Source organism: Pteropus vampyrus, unplaced genomic scaffold (assembly GCF_000151845.1).
Source record: "Pteropus vampyrus isolate Shadow unplaced genomic scaffold, Pvam_2.0 Scaffold219, whole genome shotgun sequence".
NCBI classification, from domain to species: Eukaryota; Metazoa; Chordata; class Mammalia; order Chiroptera; family Pteropodidae; genus Pteropus; species Pteropus vampyrus.
In genome coordinates, this window is record NW_011889000.1 from 1,807,508 (window position 1) to 1,827,338 (window position 19,831).

The 19,831-nt window shown below is 37.1% G+C and overlaps 1 protein-coding gene and 1 non-coding gene across 10 annotated transcripts in view; both read right to left on the minus strand.

Annotated features, from left to right (window-relative positions):
- BTBD7 (BTB domain containing 7) overlaps positions 1–19,831 on the minus strand; it is a 68,187-nt gene that overhangs the window by 12,152 nt on the left and 36,204 nt on the right. For 4 of the 9 annotated variants that reach the window (XM_011373172.2, XM_011373170.2, XM_023538345.1 and 1 more), the window contains exons 4-7: positions 8,982–9,190; positions 7,369–7,444; positions 4,206–4,366; positions 1,631–1,774 (exon numbers count right to left, since the gene is read on the minus strand). In XM_011373172.2, coding sequence (XP_011371474.1) covers positions 1,631–1,774; positions 4,206–4,366; positions 7,369–7,444; positions 8,982–9,190 — 590 coding nt within the window. Of the gene's footprint in view, positions 1–1,630; positions 1,775–4,205; positions 4,367–7,368; positions 7,445–8,981; positions 9,191–11,113; positions 11,181–16,535; positions 16,579–18,756; positions 18,859–19,831 lie in introns of those variants that run through there. The other 5 variants (XM_011373173.2, XM_023538349.1, XM_023538347.1 and 2 more) reach the window with 5 other exon arrangements.
- LOC111747387 lies at positions 815–920 on the minus strand. Its single transcript, XR_002783513.1, has one exon. It is a non-coding gene; the product is annotated as a U6 spliceosomal RNA (small nuclear RNA).

Below are 19,831 nucleotides of genomic sequence, written 5' to 3' on the forward strand. Positions count from 1 at the left end.
CAACCCTTCATCTCTGTTAAATCACATTTGGAGAAAGATTACTACCTTCGGCACGTAAAAAGGGAATTACTGTTTTCACTGTATGAAGTTTACAATCAGTGGTTTAAGGAGAAAGTACCCTACCTCTTTAATTTTTAAAGGATTTTTTGGAATATCTTTGAAAAATAATCATCTTCTGAAGAGTTTCCTTCTAATTGAAGTATTTGAAATTTGATAAAATTAATCAGAAGTAAATTAAATATAAAGTTGCTATAAATTAAGAAAACACTGTATATATGGGCTAAACACCAGATCCAACAAAAAATGCTCAAAAGACAAAATATTAATATTGATATTAAAGTCAAGAGACCTATAAATAAACCCAATTGTTAAAATCTGTTTCAGATGACTCTATCTCACCGCATTGCATAATGGCCACAATGACATAACATATAAACATTTTTCACATTTCCTGGGGCTATTACCTACTTATACATAGGTAAAGGCATCCATCTGAGAAACAGGGACGTTCCAGGAGGACTAGTGATTATTGTACTTTCTGAGACAAAGCAGAATGGAGGGTAGCTCTAGTTTATTACAGAACTTTTATCACCAGACTCAACCTCTTGTAAAGGCTTCAGCTACTGCAGTGACTTTAAGTACTGAACTCATCCCAGAAAGACCAGATGCAATCATTCTGCTTTCCTGTTTTAGAACTATTTAAAATGTCACCTACTCGGTAAGAGGCAGAGTATCAACCTAGTCAATAAAATAAACTTCTCGCAAATCCTTTCATATATCTTAAACTAGGACAATAAAAATGAGAACGATTTTTTAAAATATGGAATACTTCACAAATTTGCATGTCATCCTTGCACAGGGGCCATGCTAATCTCTCTGTATCGTTCCAATTTTAGTATATGTGCTGCCAGAGCGAGCACAAAAAATGAGAACAATTTTAAGGTAACTTAATTCTACGCAAACACACATTGTTTTGCCTGGTAATGTATTTCATAAAGCTTAATAGTGATTTCTGACTTTCAAAGACTGTCAGTTCCTCAAAAGGCCACACTAAAGTTCTGATGGCTGAATACATCTAATAAAAATTACAGTATTTCATTTTTACATTACTGCATTTTCTTGGAGAGCTATAATATACATAATGCCAACTATTTACTTAATAGCCCTGAAATTTTGTCTTAGTTTGTGCACTCATTCTAAAACTAAACACAAATTCCAATAGTCAGCCATTACAGAAATATGTTAAAGAACTAGAGTCGTTTCTTTAATTTATGAAGGAAGACGAAATGCGTATAATCTTTCGGAACGTTTTCCCTATCTTGAAGATTACAAAATACTGATAACCATTTTAGTGAAATCAAAATGTTTTTCCAAGTTAACATTTGCAAGGCAACTAAGATGAGAAAAATGTAAAATGCAATTTAACATGACCTAAGTCATAAAAGCATGCTTGATAATTAAACATTTCAAAAAACTATTCTGTTGAGTAGTCCAACTCGAATTTACTTTTCCTTTCCCTGTTATTGGGCATTTAGACTATTTCTAAATATTTACATAGTGCCACAATAAATATTTTTGTGCTTATAGTTTGTAATAAAGTAGTCTAATATCTTAAAATGGTTTTCATTACCTTTGCTTCCTCCACATAGGGAGAGAACAGTCGAGGGCGAACATATATTCCAGCATTTTTCTGCCGTAACCAGGCATTTGACTTTCCACCTTCTGATGTAGGAAGCATATCTGATGGAGGAGTACTAATCAAGCCTCTTTTCATCTTGGAAAAAAAAAATTATTTTTTACATAAATTAGACATTTGTGTAGCACTAAGATACTACTAAGAGAAAAATTATAATAGTTATAAATCAAAATGTTCAAACTTTGCCATTTGCATAAAAATTTAGGCATATATGTGAAATTTAAAAATACTTCAAATGTTTAATAATATTTAAAGGATTCAGCAAAAAAAGGTAGCACAATTTCCCATTTTTCTCTAAATAAAAGAATGAGTTTAAAACAAGAGCTATATTAAGAATGTAATGAATTGGATTAACTTTCAGAACTCTTAATGAACACTGATTTTTATTTTTTCCCTTACCTAGGAACTGATTCTACTGCTACCCAACCCGCTTCCACACCTACAGTTCCAGGATACAGGCAGTGTGCAAGGGGCTCACGGGCAGGGGCTAGAGGGGAAGGCAGACTTTGCTCACACCTCAACTCCTCATTTAAGAGCCTCGTGACCACAGACATCTCCTTTTGCCTGGACCTTACATGAAGGGCTCCAACATGGCCCTGGAGATGCAACACTGCACAACTAACTGTGGTGACCCTGTTGTTTCCTCATCTATGCTAAGAAAATATAAATTAAGTACCTACAGCTTTTAAGGTGGTTGTTGAGGGTTAAGTGAAGGCAATGCAGATAAAAGCACTTGGCACAGTGCTTGCACATATTAGGAGTGCATAACACTTAAGAGCCATTATCAGCAAACTTTTACTGGGGACTTATTATCTGTTAGACATGAAATTAAAAGCAGTGATATATATTTTTTAAGTCTACTAAACCAAAGTCCTAAAATATTTTTCTAAACCAAATTCAGGGTTCAGCTTGGTTTGAGTCCTAGATTTTAAACAAAAGCAAACACTGTTTCTCCAATATTATTCTTGTTAAATATAAGTGTCTAATTGTGATATTAAAATTATTTTTAAAGTAGTATTAGATATATTTATAAAATAGAAAACACTGATAAATCTAATCTATTAAAACTAGTAATGTTGCTATATTGCCTTTTCAAATGAATTTTAACATAACTGTCTTCTAGAATACATAAAAATACATATTTTGTATCCTTACTAAAATTATATTTTATTATTTTCCATGTTGTTGTATTAGTTGTTATAACCTCTTTTCAGGGCAGGAAAGTATTCTGTTCAGTAGTTGTACTATAATTTATTTCCCCTGTTCTTAGATATTTAGGCTATTTCCAAATATTTAATGACAATGCTACCAATGCACCAGCTACACTCCCCCTATGGGATAGTAGTATTATCTCAAAAATTACTGACTTAATATGTAAAAAAATAACTTACTGTTTTATCTTGCTTTCTTTGGTGTATGTGTAATTACTAGTGAGACTAAACATTTTTCTAATCAGAGATTCCATAAAAATTTAATTATTTTCTTCTAGTTTTTCCATGTTTTAATTTAATATGTAATTCTTCATTCTAACAGGGATTAATTTTGTGGGCAAATGAAATGAGGGTTTACCTTTAAACAAATTTCCTCCCTCCCCCACTCATTAGTTAGTCAAGTGCCACACTGATTTGTGATAGCTCGTTTATTATGTTTAATAGTATTAAACATAATATTAATGTAGTATTAATATAATAATATAAGATCAATATCCTTAATTAGGATCTTTTTCTAGGCTATTTTGTCTTGCCTATTAATATGCTAGCATCACAGATTAAATATTAGAATTTTAAAGTATATTTTACATTCTGGAAGAGTCATCCCTCTTTAATTATGTTCTTTTTAGAGAATTAAAAAAAAATTCTTATCGAGTTTTTTCACATGACTTTTATAATACTTCTGTGCAGTTGAAAAAAAACTATTATGTTTATAGTATTACACTGAATGTATGAGGAACTAATATTTATAATATTTATTTTCCCATCTATTACTTTGAACAATTCTATTAGTTTAAAAAATTCACTTTAAACAATTTATAAAAGTAACATGACCAACTCCATTACTTTTTAAACTGAAATACAGTTAGTTATAAGATTAATTCCACATTTTTACACTGAACCATCCATCTGCCTTTTGTCCTGCTTTCTCATTTACTGCTGTTCTTGAAAAGTCTCCGAAGGTAATTTCTCCTCTCTCCTTTTTAAATAAGGATATACTTGACCTACACTGATAAATGGCTGAATTAACTCCTTAGAAACTATCATCTTGCAAAAGTAAGACTGACATACCCACTCGACTCCCATCCACCAAACATTTATTTGTGCCATGTGCAGGACAGGACACTGGGGATACATATAGTCCAAAACAGACATCTGTCTCTGACCTCATGGAATTTACAATCTCACAATACTCTATTAGTAAAAGTTATTTACAATGATTAAAAAAAAAAAAAAAAGCCTGCACAGTTTAGTGCATTTTCTTTTCACAAAAGGGATAAGTGAAGAAAAACACTTACTGCATCACTTAGGACTTCACCGTTTATAGGTAAGATGTGTTCAATTCGCACAAAAGGCAAGAGAGAAGAAAGGGTCTCCCTAAGCTCTTCGATGTCCAGGTCCCGTCTTTTTACACCTCTTTTGTTCACACTATGAGCAGTGCCGCTCAGTAAGTTTGGCTCTATGAGACAAAATGAAAAGTTGCCAAATTCAAATTTTCAGAGAAAGGCTTTCTTTATTCTCTAGTATACTTTCAGTACCATTTTTCATACGTAGGTACATCTGCTTTAAAAAGAGTTATAAATAATGTTTATATCTTAGGAAGTTTACTTGAGAGATGTTCTTGAACAGAGAAAAAGCATGGTATCAACAGTATAACATTCTTTTATGATTGTTCTGTGCTAAAGAATAAAGGATTCTTTTCCATATACTAGCTCAGAGGAAAAATATCTTTGGCCATCTATTAAAATCTATTAAACTCTAGTTTGACCAAGGGCTTTTCCTTAAGCTTTCTCATTTGTGTGTCTAGTTTTTAGTCTAGTAAGAACATTGTAGGGCAAATGCTATTTCTGGTCACTGTACGTTATCAGTATGCTCATTAGGTTACCATTTATTTAACAGCAATTTAACAAGATATTAATCACGAAGCATCTAAAGCAGCAAAATGAAGTGCACCCTATTTAAGATTTTTATGACAGTCTCCTAAATTTCTATAATATGGGAATGTTACTGCACATAAGTAAACTGTCTGATCTCTGACATGTAATATATTTCCATTGTCCACACCAGAGAATAAAGGTTTTTCATTATTGAGTGTTAGCAAAAAGGAAAGATCTGAAGTACGTATATGCTTATGGTGTCGAAGTGGGGAAAATTTACATAAATTTTGAGAATCTTTAATCTTCTTTCATCTGGGGGGGCTGTCTTTTTTATTCTGCTTAAAAAAAAGATCTTTATCATTCACTAATATAAATGCTAAATATTTTGCAAACCGGAATTTCCCTTAAATCATGTGATAAATGGGTAAAATAATTGTTTTTGAGAAGCTAAGCTTTTTCTGGAGTCATCTCAAATAAAATTATTGCAGAAGTAAAAAACAGGTTTTTTTTTCCTTGCCTTGCTATGATTCAGCTTCATACTTACACAAGGCATTATTTTTCAAAAAAAAGTTTTCTTAAAGTAGTGGCATCCTGTTTTCAAATGAAATCTTACAGAAAACTTACAAATAGGTAACAGGTAAGGACAGAACCCTTATATATGAAGGTGACTGAAACAAATATGTAGCCTGATTTGCTTATTAGCTTCCTTCTCATTCCTATGGAAGAGGATTTCATTCTAATCCAGTTTGAAAACTACTGTTTTAAGGGAAATTTTATCAAGGATGTTCATTATCTCCCTCAAATAAATGACATTACCAACTTTACATCAATGAACAAACCTATGACCTATAATGACTATGCAGTATTATTATACACTCAATTCTTGGGGTAGTTATGTTCTATAAAGTCACCAAGAACAATTAATGAGCAAATACTAAGCCACTGCTAAAAGAAACACAGAGTCAGGTTCCAGTGAGCTTTTAGGTCACGACATTTTTGTCAACCGATCAAGCTATAACTTTGTTTTACGTATGTTTCTGTTTAGAGACACCTTATTAGTACTGTTGATGCATTAACACTGAACTCTTGGCCAACATTGCTGTAACTCATACCCCATCGAAGCTTATCTAACACATGCATTTTCTCTGTAAGGCACATCACAGCCTTCTCGTCCTTAGGAACATGCGAGAGTACTAAGCATTCCTCTTGGAGGCTATTTTAAACAGTGAGATCACCCCCCAAAAACCATAAAGATATGAAAAACATGGTGCTAAGTACACTGTGAAAGGACACTTGTTTACAATATGAGAGTGGAAACAAGAAGGTGGGAACACGTGCATCAGGGGACTCAAATTTTTTGTCACTCTGCACATGTCTGCAAATGCTCATCGTGAAAGCACCATAAGTACTGATTTTGAGGGTACCGATAAATTGTAGCAAGTAAATGAAGTTGCAAATACAGAACCTGCAAGCAAAGGGTACAGACTGTATACTGGCATTTCCAAAATGTCCCAAATTAATAGTAGGGGTTATTATATCTAAAAAAATTCAAATCTGATAATTCCTAAAGGCTTCTGTAGGCCACAGAGAAATAAATTAGGAGAAAGTGAAGAGGAAGACTACTTTTGTTCCCTAGTGCTTGGGGAGCATGGTATTAAAGGAACACTATAAAAAGGTTTGAAGGCTGTTTAGCTTGATATTTTTATATATTTCACCATGTGGCAGAACAACTCTGTAAGTGTACTAAAAACCACTGACTCGGACGCTTTAAACAGGTGAACTTGGTGGTACGTAAATTACATCCCAATAAAGCTACTGAGAAGTGACAAGAATGGAAAATCTGTATTTAATTTTTCTAATTAAAATGTTTTGATTTGGGTTCATTATATAGAGAAACACAGTATTCTCCGAGGGAAGGAGTACAGGTGGGTGGGCTAACCCGAGACATAAACAAGCCTGCTACGGAATCGTGAGCTCCCAAGCTGAGCCCAGCTCCACATGATGCTTCTATTTTGCCTAAAGTATCCGCAGTTGGAGGCCATTCAAAAGCATTCTTCTTTTACCTTCCACAAAATTAAAAAAAAAAACAAAAAAAAACAAAAAAAAACAGTAAATATGCTTTTTGGAGGTAGTCACATATTTTTTATTGAAGTAAAATTCACATAACATAAAACTCACCATTTTAACCATTTTAAAGTGTACAAGTCAGTGGCTTCTAATACATTTACAATGTTGTGTACTCATTGCCATTATCGAACTCTAGAATACTTTCAACAACAACATGCATTGTAACGCTTCTTTAAATGAAAAATTTTTATTTCATTCTACTTCTGTAAATCAATCAACATATAATATTAAGCACATAGATAACATTAAAAGCAAACTGCCTTTTAAAGTTACAAAATATAATTTTTTGGTATATTTATTTCTAAGAAAGTATACTCTCTCCACTAAAGAATTTTGCCAGTTGTAAAGATTTTTATTTTCACTAGGCAATAGTGGCCACTGTCAAGACTGACGTGTAGCTGCATGCCAGTCAGCTTTTGGGGAAAACTTACTGCGCAAGCTTATTTTCTGAGCTTACCTCTGTCCGCTATTCTTTTCATCAGCTGATGCTCTCCCCATTTAACCAGATATTTAAGGATATCTTGTTCACTTGCCTATAATAAAAAATAGTTTATATTTATTTTGGTGAAATTAGGTAAATGGTTAATTTCATTAATGATCTTTCCTAATAAAGTCTGCAACTTGCCACATTTCACTCCTTACACTGGCTGTTTGAGATATTCACTCACATTAAACCTGCAGTCCATCAACAGCGAATATGCAAGACTGAACTACATGGGTTTTGTCCAGTAACCTCACTCTTGGCTCCAAATAAAATTTTAATTCTTACTTCCACCTTTATTTTTTATTTATCCTGTTCTCTTCACCTATTTTAAATTTATTTTATGTGGTCTCTATACAGCTGCCTTAAATTTTGGGGGGACAAGATGGAAGTAAATAAAAGTAAAAGTATATGGATACAAAGCAGCTACTATCTCTTGTAGGAACAGAACAAACAAGTATAGCAACTTGTTTTGGTAGAAAAAGCTACAATCTCCACAGGTATGCTATACTACTGATTGGTGAAAGACCCTGTAAGCACAATCTGTGAAACTGTAATGTGTCCCTCAGTTCTTTGTATTTTATCTAAAATCTTAGAGCAAATCTAGGCTGCTAAGGTTTTTACTTTCTAAGAAGAAATGTAAAGCTTTTAAAGACAATAATCTGAGAAGAACTGACGGATTCTAACTCCCATAATGCATGCAGTCTGTATCAGGACAGTAAAACAAGATTAGCAAACACAGATCCTAAATAAATCAAATCCCACATTTGATCAACTAAATCAAATGACAACATTGTATTGCAATCAAAGCAGTATACAAGGAAAAGCACAGATGCTAAGTGGATAATTTAACTCTTCACTGCATTTCTGACTGAGATAGAGCATTTTATAATTTTTCTAGTACAAATATAAACAAGAAATGGCTCAATGGGTTTTTATGTCTTCATAACATTAAAACTGTTGTACAATTTTCAGCATAAAACTCATAAAACCGTTGCAAAAGAAAATTAAGCTTGAACATACTTTATCTGAAAATATTTTTTGTAATATTTTAAATATACTGTTAGTTTTAACTACAAATTAGATGAAAAAATAAGTCAAGGGCACAGAATTTGCTAAAAACTGCTTCTGATTAAAAATAAGTAGGTGAAAACATTATTACACTTTGGCAGAACACACGTATTGAGTTTTTATGAGCATCTGAATGGATTGTAAATTATTATTCTTACTTTGTATAGCTTAAGCTACTATCTACAGTCTAAGTATCTAATATTCCACCAAAAATAAGAAACTGGTATCATAAGTCTACTATTAATGAAAGCCAAGAAAATCGCTGTTGGGCTATGCTTCTGACCCTGCCTGCTGCCTCAACGCCTATGGTGTGGCTGGTTAGGACCTGAGCTGGCTCACAATACTGAGTCCTAGCGGCAGAGTGCACAAAGGGCTAGAAAGCTAGCAGGCTTTGTTGTGCGAATGTGAAGAGGGCATTCCTGGGCAAGCTGATCTCACGACAAGGGAGGATGATTACAGATGGGTTTCTCGGTGCACATATGAATGACAATGAATTTGAGAGGTGTATAAATGATTACCTGTAGGTAGTCAGACTGGATAGCAGTAAGCAGATGGTCTTTGCTGAGTTCATAAAAAACATCCGAAGCCATGACCTGGGAAAATTCCTCACAGAGGAAATGTAAAGCTTGTCGGTGCACCCATTTAGAGCCATATGGATGAGAGCTCCACTTGAGGATGGCAATTAAGGTATCTAATGAGATGCTCTCAGCAATGATATCCTCACAGCCTAAAAGAAAAGGCAAATACTTCTTGAGATTAATCATAAATATTACTTTTTGAACATTAGTGTGTTAGACACTATACTTAAAAGTAGCAATTGTAAAAAAGAGCAAGGAGATAAATAAAATCTCATGGAAATCACCAAGACTTGGTGGGATGGGGCAATAACAGGTAACAATAGATAACGACATCTCTAGGAAATCTGCTGTTCTATAGAGACAGATACATAGGAGAAGGCAGGGAATCCTCAAAACTGTTTAGGAAAATAAACACCTTTGTGCGAATCTAACAATTTGAGTAACACACTGTAGTGGAGGACACGGGACCAAAGGGGAAAGAAGAGCTGGTAGAAATGATAGAGTTGTAGAAACGGGCTAGTCAGAGGAAGAGTATGGATGACATCTGAGTGATAAGAGAGTCTACTCGTGAAGACAAATGGGGTATCTTCTGTGAACTAGAAGGACATTTGGTCTTGGTATCATTCCAAAACACGAAAACAAAAACAAAAAACTTTGATACTTTATATCCCTCAGGATAGACAAAATATTGCAGTTTTATGCTCAGCTGGGATTAATTCTGGTAAATTAAAAATAAATAAGTAGTTTAAGTGAAAAAGACCAAGATCTTGGAGAAAGTGACTCTGGCATCTTAAGGGCTCCAAAAAAAGAATAAAATCTGAGACTAGTCAGCTATTTTCCTTAGGAAAGACAACTTCAAAACATAAAGGTAAAATATAAGTAAAATCCGAATGACAAAGATTGTGGAAGGCAAAGTGGCTAAAGGTGGAAGAAATTCTTCATAACTACGTTTACTAAAAAAAAAAAAGGGCCCTAAAAATATGGGGAGAAAAAAAGAGGTCTTTATACCAACCACCACTACCAACAAAAACGTGGCTAAATAGACTAATGAGCTCAGAGCTTTAGAAGACAGAGCCAAAACAAAGTATATCAATGAACTCCAGAGACTTCCAGTGTTCAAAGTTATTGTGAAATCATGAAAGGTGAAGAGAGAAAAGTAATAAATCCCATTTTCAGGTGATACGAAATCATTAATAGCCAATATAAAGTCTGCAAAACTAATGTTTCATTCTCTTTTCTAGTACGGTACCAGATAAGGAAAGTATCAGAGAAAATTGTGCAACCTGAATTTGCAAAGCATTTAACTTCACGATGTCTCTTCGATTTTCAGCTCCACGAGAGAGACTGCTGTCTTCACTGTATCTCTAGCACCTTCTAGCACATGGTAAGTGCTAAATAAAAATTTGTGTGAATGTACGAATGAGATCTTTGCAGATAAGATGAAGAGATGTAGATGGATGACAGAACAATGGTTAACAGAACCATTTGTAAGAAGCCCTGATTAACTCAGGGAATGGACTGAGGAGTCTCTATTTTTGCAATATTTATCAAGAACTTGAACGAAGATGTGGAAAGTATGCTTCGAAATCTTCAGATGAAAACCTGGGAAACACAGTTAACACACTGGATAACATGATCGTAGCTAGCTAAAATGATGGGTCAAAATGAACATGAAATAAAACTAGGAAAATTAGAACGTTCTATATTTAAAGAAACTCAACTGCATAGTAGATGATAGGGGAGAGCTAGCTTAACTACCACTTATGTAAAAATAATATCTGGGTATTTTAACTTAGTGAATGCAAAATGTGACATGGCTGCTGTAAAGCTGAAGCAATCTCCAGCTTTTAAGATACAAACAGTCCTAATAGAGGAATTATGTTGTGCTCTCCTATAGGTGCTATGTTCTGTTCGGTTCCCTGTGTTTTGGATGGGGCACTGACAAAACTCCGAACTTCTCAGAGGAGGACAGAAGAACAGTAGAGAGTTTGAGACTTGTCACAGGAGAAAAGCGCAAAATAAAGATTATTTGGCTTAGAGACATAAGGACTATTTTTAAATGTCTTACAGACCTTCATAAGGCAAAGAAGATAGCTGCCTTCTCTGTTGTTCCAAGGGCAGGTCCTGGGAAACGAATGGCTGTTAAAAGGGGGATTTTGCTTCAACATTAAAAAAAATTTCCGATCTTGAATTTCAAATTTCTAGCAATTAGAATTGCTCTCCTCTCCTTCCCTCAAAAAAAAAAAAAAAAAAAGGCTCCCTCCAGAAAAGTATAGGAGCAAAGGCTGGCTCACCACATTAGGGACAGAGGACAAAGAACTCCTACACTGGATATGGAACTAAGGTCAGAGGGCATCTAAGCTGCTTTCATCAAAAGGATCAAATCATTTGTAGAAAAACAACAGAGTAAACGTGAGTAATGTAATCTAAATATTTTTTTAATTTAAACATTAAAATAAAATCCTTATAAGGAACAGCAAGACCACCACAAAGAAATGTGCATGTAAACAATACCCAAACACATGAGTATGTGCTGATGAGAAGTGGAAGTATGAAAAAGTTCTGAACAGTTCTCATGATTTTATGGTGGGCCTTGAAGGCCAGCCAAGCTGAGGACAGGCCTCTTGCAGTAGGCCATGGGGGACTTCTGTCAGTCTGTTGTTTTAAAGCAGGCATTGGACTAGAGTTGGGTGTGATGCGTCAATCTGACAGAAAGGCAATCTGATAGCTATGTTCAGGAATGAAGGAGGGGAAATTAGAGAAAAAGTGGTTATTTAAAAGAATGTTCACATTCCTACTAAACCGGAGTGTTGGCAGAGGTAAAGGAGGGAGAATTCATGATAACAGCATATATTTAAATGTCTGAGGTTTACAAAGACGACGTGGCAGGGGAAAAATGGGCTTTGAAATCAGACAGTTTGGACTTGAAATCCTACTTTGACCATGTAGCAGCAGCCACTTTGGGCAAATTACTTAACCTCTCTGAGCCTGAAATCCTCTCATTTGTAAAACTGGATTATACTCCTAACTCACAGTTATCATGGGCTTTAAATGAGACTGTCCCTTTGACACTCCTCCTTCATTCAAACATTCTGGAGTACCTACTTGCCAAGCGCTGTGAATACACAGCTCTTTCTACTGCACGCCTTCCTGGGTGATTCATCTGCCTCCATGGCCTTAACTCTCATTGCATCCCATGGCTTTCGAGTCTACGCTTCCAGTCCAGAGCTCTCCCCTCACTCCCAGACTCACTCCTTAAACTTCCCTTTGGAGAGTTCCACGTGGATATTCTGTGGACATCTTAAATATAAAAGTCATTCATTTCCTCTGGGAAATCTAGTACCCCCTCTCACTTTTTTTTAAATCCATTTTAATGAAGGATATCTCATCTCCCCATCATCAAAACCAGATATCTGAATATTATTATCTCCCAAAGCCCACATCCAAGCTACCATCAAATGCTGACTTTTCTATCTTATTTTGAATCCATCCCCTCCACTGAATCTCTACCGCCTGTTTCAGAATCTGATTTTTTCTCCTGCATTATTGAAATAGCCTTACGAAAATTCCCATCTCGTCTTTCTTCCTTCTAATCCATTCTGAATACTTGCCAGAATGATCTTTGAAAATGTAGATTGGATATGTAACAAATTATGCAATAGATTGCAAATGACTTCAAGATACAATCCAAATCACTTATTCTCAACGATCTGGCCTCTGCCAACGTCTCCAGCCCCATCCCTGTTCATATTCTATCTACTCTCTAGTCATACTGCATTACTTACAATTTCTTAGAATTACATCAAATCCTTTCACTTCTAGGTTGTTTACATTTTTACATGTTATTTACATTCTTCTGAAATGCTCTGAATTCTCCTTAACTCCTCACAACTTTTAGACTCCGCTTAGATGTTGCCTCTTTCAAAAGCCTAATTTAATCCTGCTCTCCAAAACCCAGGTCAGGTGTTCCTCCTACCTAAAAGTTCTCATGGAACCAACCTGTGTTTCTCTCTGTAATAGCATCAAAGTCTCACACTATTTTATATTTCTGATACATTTGTCTACATCCTCTACTGGCTCCTTTGGGGTACACCCTACCTTATCTCTCATTCTACAGTGCCTGACACCTATCAGATAATTAAAAACAAACAATAGCTAACATTTTTTGAAATTTATTATGTACCAAGCTTGTGCTTAACTTAGAATATTTAATTCTAGCACTTCTCAAAGAAGGTATTATTTTTCTCACTTTACAGATGATAAAACTAAGATTCAGAAAGATTAACTTGCCAAGATCATACAACTAGAAAAAAAACAAGTTATACTTAACCAAAGGTACCCTTCCGTCCCCTTCTAAGAATTACCCCTCCCCGACCTTTCTGTGCCTCTAAACTTAGGCCTTCCGGTAATCAACTCTCTTTAGAAGTTCACTTTTCTGTTCACTTCTCTTATGAACAGAAAAGCACCCCATAAATACACCAAACATGGTGATATTAACTACTCACAAATGTAAAAGGAAGACAATTAGGCAGGGAAAAAAAAAAGGAATCTTGGTGTACGTTTAAAGAGATTTATCTAATACTGTCATATTTTCATATTACAGTAAAAGATTTCAATTAGCGGTAATTTGCCTTTTGCTAAGGTTATCGATAACAAAATGAAAATGTAAATACAGCAGCGAGGCCAAAGGGATGCTGGCAGGGAAAGCCAGAAAGTGAGATGCAAAGAGGCTTCACAAAATGCCATTTCTTGGTAAATTTTATACCAGGCTTGAAGGTCTCCAAAACAGTGCTACACTAAAAGATGGTCAGATTCTTTGGTAACAAAGTGGTACTAACTTAAATTTCAGAAGACCTATGTATAAGTCAGAAGGTCCACTTACATGTACTGCAGGTATTCATTTCTAGTGAGCAAAATGCTATATTTAAAAAAAAATTATTTATGCCTACAGCACCTGCTCTTCCTGGATGATCTTCCATCCAAGTAGTAACCAGGCCGACCTTGCTTAGCTTCTGAGATCAGACATCGGGCTTGTTCAGGGTGGCATGGCTGTGGACCATAGACCGTGGTTCCACTGGGACATGAACCTAGGACCTTCTGCATGTAAAGCAGACGTGCTAACCACTACTCTATGGAACCACATCCAACAAAATGCCATATTCTATCATGGCTAGTCTCAAATTATCGCAGATCAAAGAACAGTTTTTTGTCTTTTTAAATTTCTAATCTGCCATGGATTAATACCTCAGCAAAAATTCAGTAAAAATGCTGCTTGAATATTGTAGCAATTGCTACAAAAGTTTCTAAATGCTTACTCTCAATTTCTGGACTTATCTCCCTGTAGACATACTTTGTTTCTCTCTTTTTTTATGGTGTCACTGGTTAATGAAATCCAGTAAGTTTCAGGTGTACAATTTAACAGTAAGACATATATCTATATCTATATCTATATCTATCTATCTATCTATCTATCTATCTATCTATCTATCTATCTATCTATCACACTGTATGTTCACCGCCCAGTTAGATTTCTTTCTATCACCACATATTTGACTCTTTTTACCCTGTCTACCTCCCCCTTCCCTTCTGGTAACTACTAGTCTATTGTCCATGTCCATGAGTCTGTTTGTCCTGTTTGTTGCTTTTAGGTTTACATCCCACATAAAAATGATATCATGTGGTTTTCAACTTTTTCTGTCTGGCTTATTTCGCTCAGCAGGATTATCTCAAGGTCAATCGCATTGTCACAAATGGCAGTATTTCATCTCTTCTTATGGCTGAGTGATATATTCCACTGTATATATGTACCGCAGCTTCTTTAGCCAATCATCTGTTGCAGGACACTTTGGTTGCTTCCATGTCCTGGCCACCATGAATAATGCTGCTATGAACATCTGTAGACACACTTCGAAGAGCACTGCTCTGTCTAAAATTCTTTTCCCTTTGCCAGTTTCAGGATATATGAACGTCAACTTTGTTTCCTCCCACTTGGTACTAATTAACTTTCAGAAGGAACTCTCTCTTCCTTTTTCTCCCCCCCATAGAGTTTGACTCACTTCCTAATGACGGATAAAACAGTAAACATCTCATGTTTCTTTAAAGACAACTACATGACACAATCAGAATGACTATCATTTTAATCTAGAACTTTAGAGCTTAGACTATTATACACATGTGGTAGGTTACTGTTCAGACACACTCACTACCATGAGCCTCCTGATCTCCCCACCGCCCCAGGGGTTGAGTATGCATCTCTGCCCCAAGACTTTGGAATTGACCAGGAGATCTGCTTTGACCAATGAAATGTTAGTGGATGTGATGTGATAAAAGGCTTTAAAAGTACTTTTAGGAATTGGGCTTGCCCTCTTGCCTCTGCCACTGTCATAGTAAGAACATACTGTGGACAGCTTGTTGGTCCCAGGAAGAGAACGAACAGCACTGGAAACAGAGTCAACTCAGCCCTGTTGACCCACAGTGGCAACTAGAGTGACCCAACTGCTGCAAACTTAAATGTGTGATTTCAGCTGGCCTGGAAATTTATGAGAAATACATGTGCATTGATACACAGCACTGGCATTCTCCAGTTGTCTGTTACACAGCAATGGTTGACTACTAAACCATATAACTTTTTGGATGAACTTAAAAGTTTTTAACGATTTCCTTGTCTAACAGAAAAACTCACCTGTAGCCAAAGCCGAGACATTTAATGGCTCAAAGGTGCCCATGCATTCTGCCCAGGTAGATTTTCAACAATACCATTGTGAGACTGGCAGATGGTATGAAGTCAACTTCTTACAATTATTTTTGCTAGTGTGACAACCTCATTTAACAGATCCTTTATTCTGTTCTCTCACCAGAATATTTTTTCTAATCCTTCATATATGCAAAAATGCCTCTTTTCAAAAATTTGAGCTACATAACATGAATGATCAAGGCAGAGATATAAAGAAGCAAAACAAATTAACCTGACATTTAGTAATACAAATGGTTGTTACTGCTGCATGTTAAATATGACCACTTGCTGTTTTTATTATCAACATTTTTGTTTTTCTCTTCTTGTTCCTGATAACTAAAGTAAGCTTCAGTGCTGACAGATTCCATGAATACACTGCCAGGATCTGTCTCTACTGCCACCCTCATACTCTTTGTTATTTTAGGTATACCCTCACACTTGTTTCGCCAGCACCAGCGGGAAACCTTCTCACTGGCTCATGTGCATCAGGAAATAAACATATAAGCAGCTTCCAGATTCGGAGTTTCATATGGAGTTGAGGTGAGAAGAGAAAGAAGGAAACAGGCAAGAAGGAAGAAAGGGAAGGAACTGTGGAAGGACATTACAGCTTGCCATGCAACATAAAATATACTGGCATACCTCGTTTTATTGCATTTTTGCTTTATTGTGCTTCGCAGATGTTGCATTTCTTACAAATTGAAGGCAAGACCCTTCCCCATAAAAAAAGATGACAACTCTCTTTATTGCGACACTCCCTTTATTGCATTGGTCTGAAATCAAATCTGCAATATCTCCAGGGTATGCCTGCAATAGATTACAAGAAGGCTGGCCTTAGAGAAGGCACACCAACTCTTCTGTGGCACCAGAGTTTGAAATGAGACTTCAAGTGCAAATAGGCTTGGGGGAAAAGTTGCTTCAATTCTTTCCTACCCACCTGTATTCCAAACCCCAAGGACAGGAATTATGAAACAAGAGCAAAGTGAGGACGCGTGAAGTAGCAGAAAGAGCAGAGAGGCTTTGAATTCAGGCATTTCTATCACTGACTCTTGATTCTCTCACTTATCACCCTGTGTTGGATCACCTTCTCACATATAGGATGGAATAGTCCCACCTGATTTTTGAGTTATTTTAAATACTATTAGGAGGCCGATGCCCGGCAGCACTATGCTCTTCTAGCCTGGCATCTTTACTCGGCTGTGCCGACCCGCCCTCTTTCAACCCGTATGTATAGCTCGTCAATGTGTCCTACTGATTCTCCCTTCAAAATTCTCTCCAATTAGCATTATTTTCCATTCCTAACACCATCTTTGTCCATATCCTTAGTACCTCGCACATCAATTACTGAAGAGCTTCCCACTGTCTCCCTCCCTTCGGTATTACAATCCGCACTGAGCACTGCTGAAAGGTTTAAGTTTTCTAAAACAGCTATGAACTCGTCACTAGTGGGGCAGACTACCAAAACTCCGGCTCGAGATTTAATTTTAAGGATATCAGGGCTACAGAAAAAGACCTGAATGCAAAGCTTGGGCAAATCTGCTGTAATAAAATCTGGGTCCTGATATGAACTGCTGGACACAGAAATCTAGAATAGGGTTATCTGGGTGGATAAGCTAGCAATGTTAGACCCTAAGATTTGCCTGAACTTTCCTGGTTGGGAGAAGCAGCTCCAACTCCTTGTTAGAGGACAACTGTCTCTTCTTGTGAGGTCCCTGCAGGTAATGCTTGTCCTCTTCAAACCTGCTCCTGTCCCCTCTCACTACTACCTCCAAGCCACTGATCAGGATCTGATCACCCGTAATCACAGCCTAAGGGGTAAAGCAGGCCCTGTTCTGGGAGGGAGGCTTGGGGAGAAGATCCTGAGAGTGCTGGACCAGGGTCTAAGTTTGTGGCACTGCAACAGGGCAGGAAGGTGTTCACCTGGAATCCAGGGGGTTCACTGAGGCATCTTGTGGTGTCGTCTCTGCCCAGTGATAATGAAGACTGGGCAACTGCAGCAACCATGGATAAAGCAACTAGAGCTCAGATACCTCTGGGATGAAGATCTGAGTCACCTCGCCTGGCAGGCTACCTAGACCTGCTAAAGTACTGGCAAAGGGTGATGGAAATCTAGATTGGGAGATGGAAAAGGGAGATTATGCTGTTCCACAATGTTTCCACTTGCTTAAGCTAGACCTGTTTCCCGCAATCTCCATCCCTGTATGGTTCCAAGCTAAAGTTGGCCAAAGAGAAATGTGTGAGATCTGGAAGGCAGAAGCAGCAGCCATGACTCTTTGAAAGTCTCCATAGATAAATGTGGTGAGAGGCAGGTACAAAAGTACCTGTGGGTCCTAGCTCACTATTACTCTCCTTTGCTCTGCGTCCAGCTCTCCCTCCCAACTGCAGCCCTGGTGATGACAGTGGCCCCAGGCCACCACCACCAGATGCTTGCCTGCAGATCCATGGACCCAACACTCTCCACGTGCACCCTTCACAGCCTCCCTCTGTAGCTCAGTGTGCTTGGTTTCTCAGGTTGACTGGTTGACAAATCCTCTGGATCCGCCCTTTTCCCTTTCAGACCTTCACTGTCCCAGCTTCCTCCACAATTGTGTGAGGCCCACTCCTATAATAATTCCCTTAACCCATAAGTCAGAGCTGCTCAGTGATATAGTTATGACTGAACTCTGACTGAACTCTGAGTGATATAGTTATGATGAGAATATCAATTGTAGGCTCCAGCCAGTTGCAGCAGCTGGGACTATGGCTAATGCCACCATTTTTCCTGAATTGCACTTTTGTGGAGGTGTGGCTTGTAACCACCTTGAAGGCTCTGTGATGAACCGAACTGAAATTATTATTATTCCCTAATTAAGTTAAATCACATGAAACTGTTGATATTAATCTGTTTTGACATCAGAAAATAAAATCGTAATATTAAATGATATACTATTGCTGTGTAACAAATTAACATAAATTTAGTAGATTAAGACAACAAACAAATCACCTCATACTTTCTGTGGGCCTGGGGTCTGGGCGCAGATTACCTGGGTCTTCAGTCAGGGTTTCATAAGGCTGCAATCGAGGTGTCAGCTGGGCTTGCATCCGCATCTGAAGGTTCAAATGGGGAAGACTTTGTTTCCTAACTCATTCAGGTTGCTGCCAGAATTCATCTCCTTGTGGTTACATGGCCGCCAAGGGCCCAGCTTCTTGCTGGTTATTGGTGGGGTTGGGGTGGGAAGGGGGGGGGGTCATGCTCAGCTCCTAGAGGCTGCCTGCAATTCTTTCCACATGGTCCTCTCGACAGGTTGTCTCATAACATACTTCTTCAAAGTTGGCAAGGAAAAGGTTTCTAGTGCAAGTCTGCTACTAAGATGAAGTCTCATACAGTGTAAGGTAACCATGGGAGTGACACCCTGTCTTTGACATGTCATATAGTTTAGAAACAAGCCATAGGTCACACTCACATGTAAGGGGAGGGGATTGTATAAGGGTATGAATATCAGAAGATGGGGATCATTAGGGGTCATCTTAGGGGTCACTTGTTACAGTAAGTTTGTGATCGTCTTAGCAATACCCTTTCTGACATACTGGACAGTCCCAATCATTTCAGTCTGCCCTTGGTACTTACTCCTTTGATCTAATTCAGCTGTCTTCTCAGACCATATCTAGCTTTACTACTTCTCTGAAGAGTGGTAAGAACTGCAATTAATATTTTAGGTAAAAGTGTATCATAGTTCGGCAAAAAAAAAAAAAAGTAGGTTGATTGACAAGGGAGCCAAGAATATTCAATGTGGAAAGAACAGTACTGGGAAAACTGGGTACCCACATGCAAAAGAATGAAATTGGACCCCTATCTTGTACCACTTGCAAAAATTAACTCAAAATGGATTAAGGACTTAAACACAAGACCTGAAACTGTTAAACACTTAGAAAAAAGATCAGAAAAAAGCTTCCTGACCTCGGTCTAGGCAAAAACTTTTTGATACAAGACCAAAAGCAAAAATCAACAAGTGGGACCACATCACGCTAAAAAGCTTCTGTGCAGAAAAAGAAACAGTGAAATGAAAGGCAACCTAAAGAA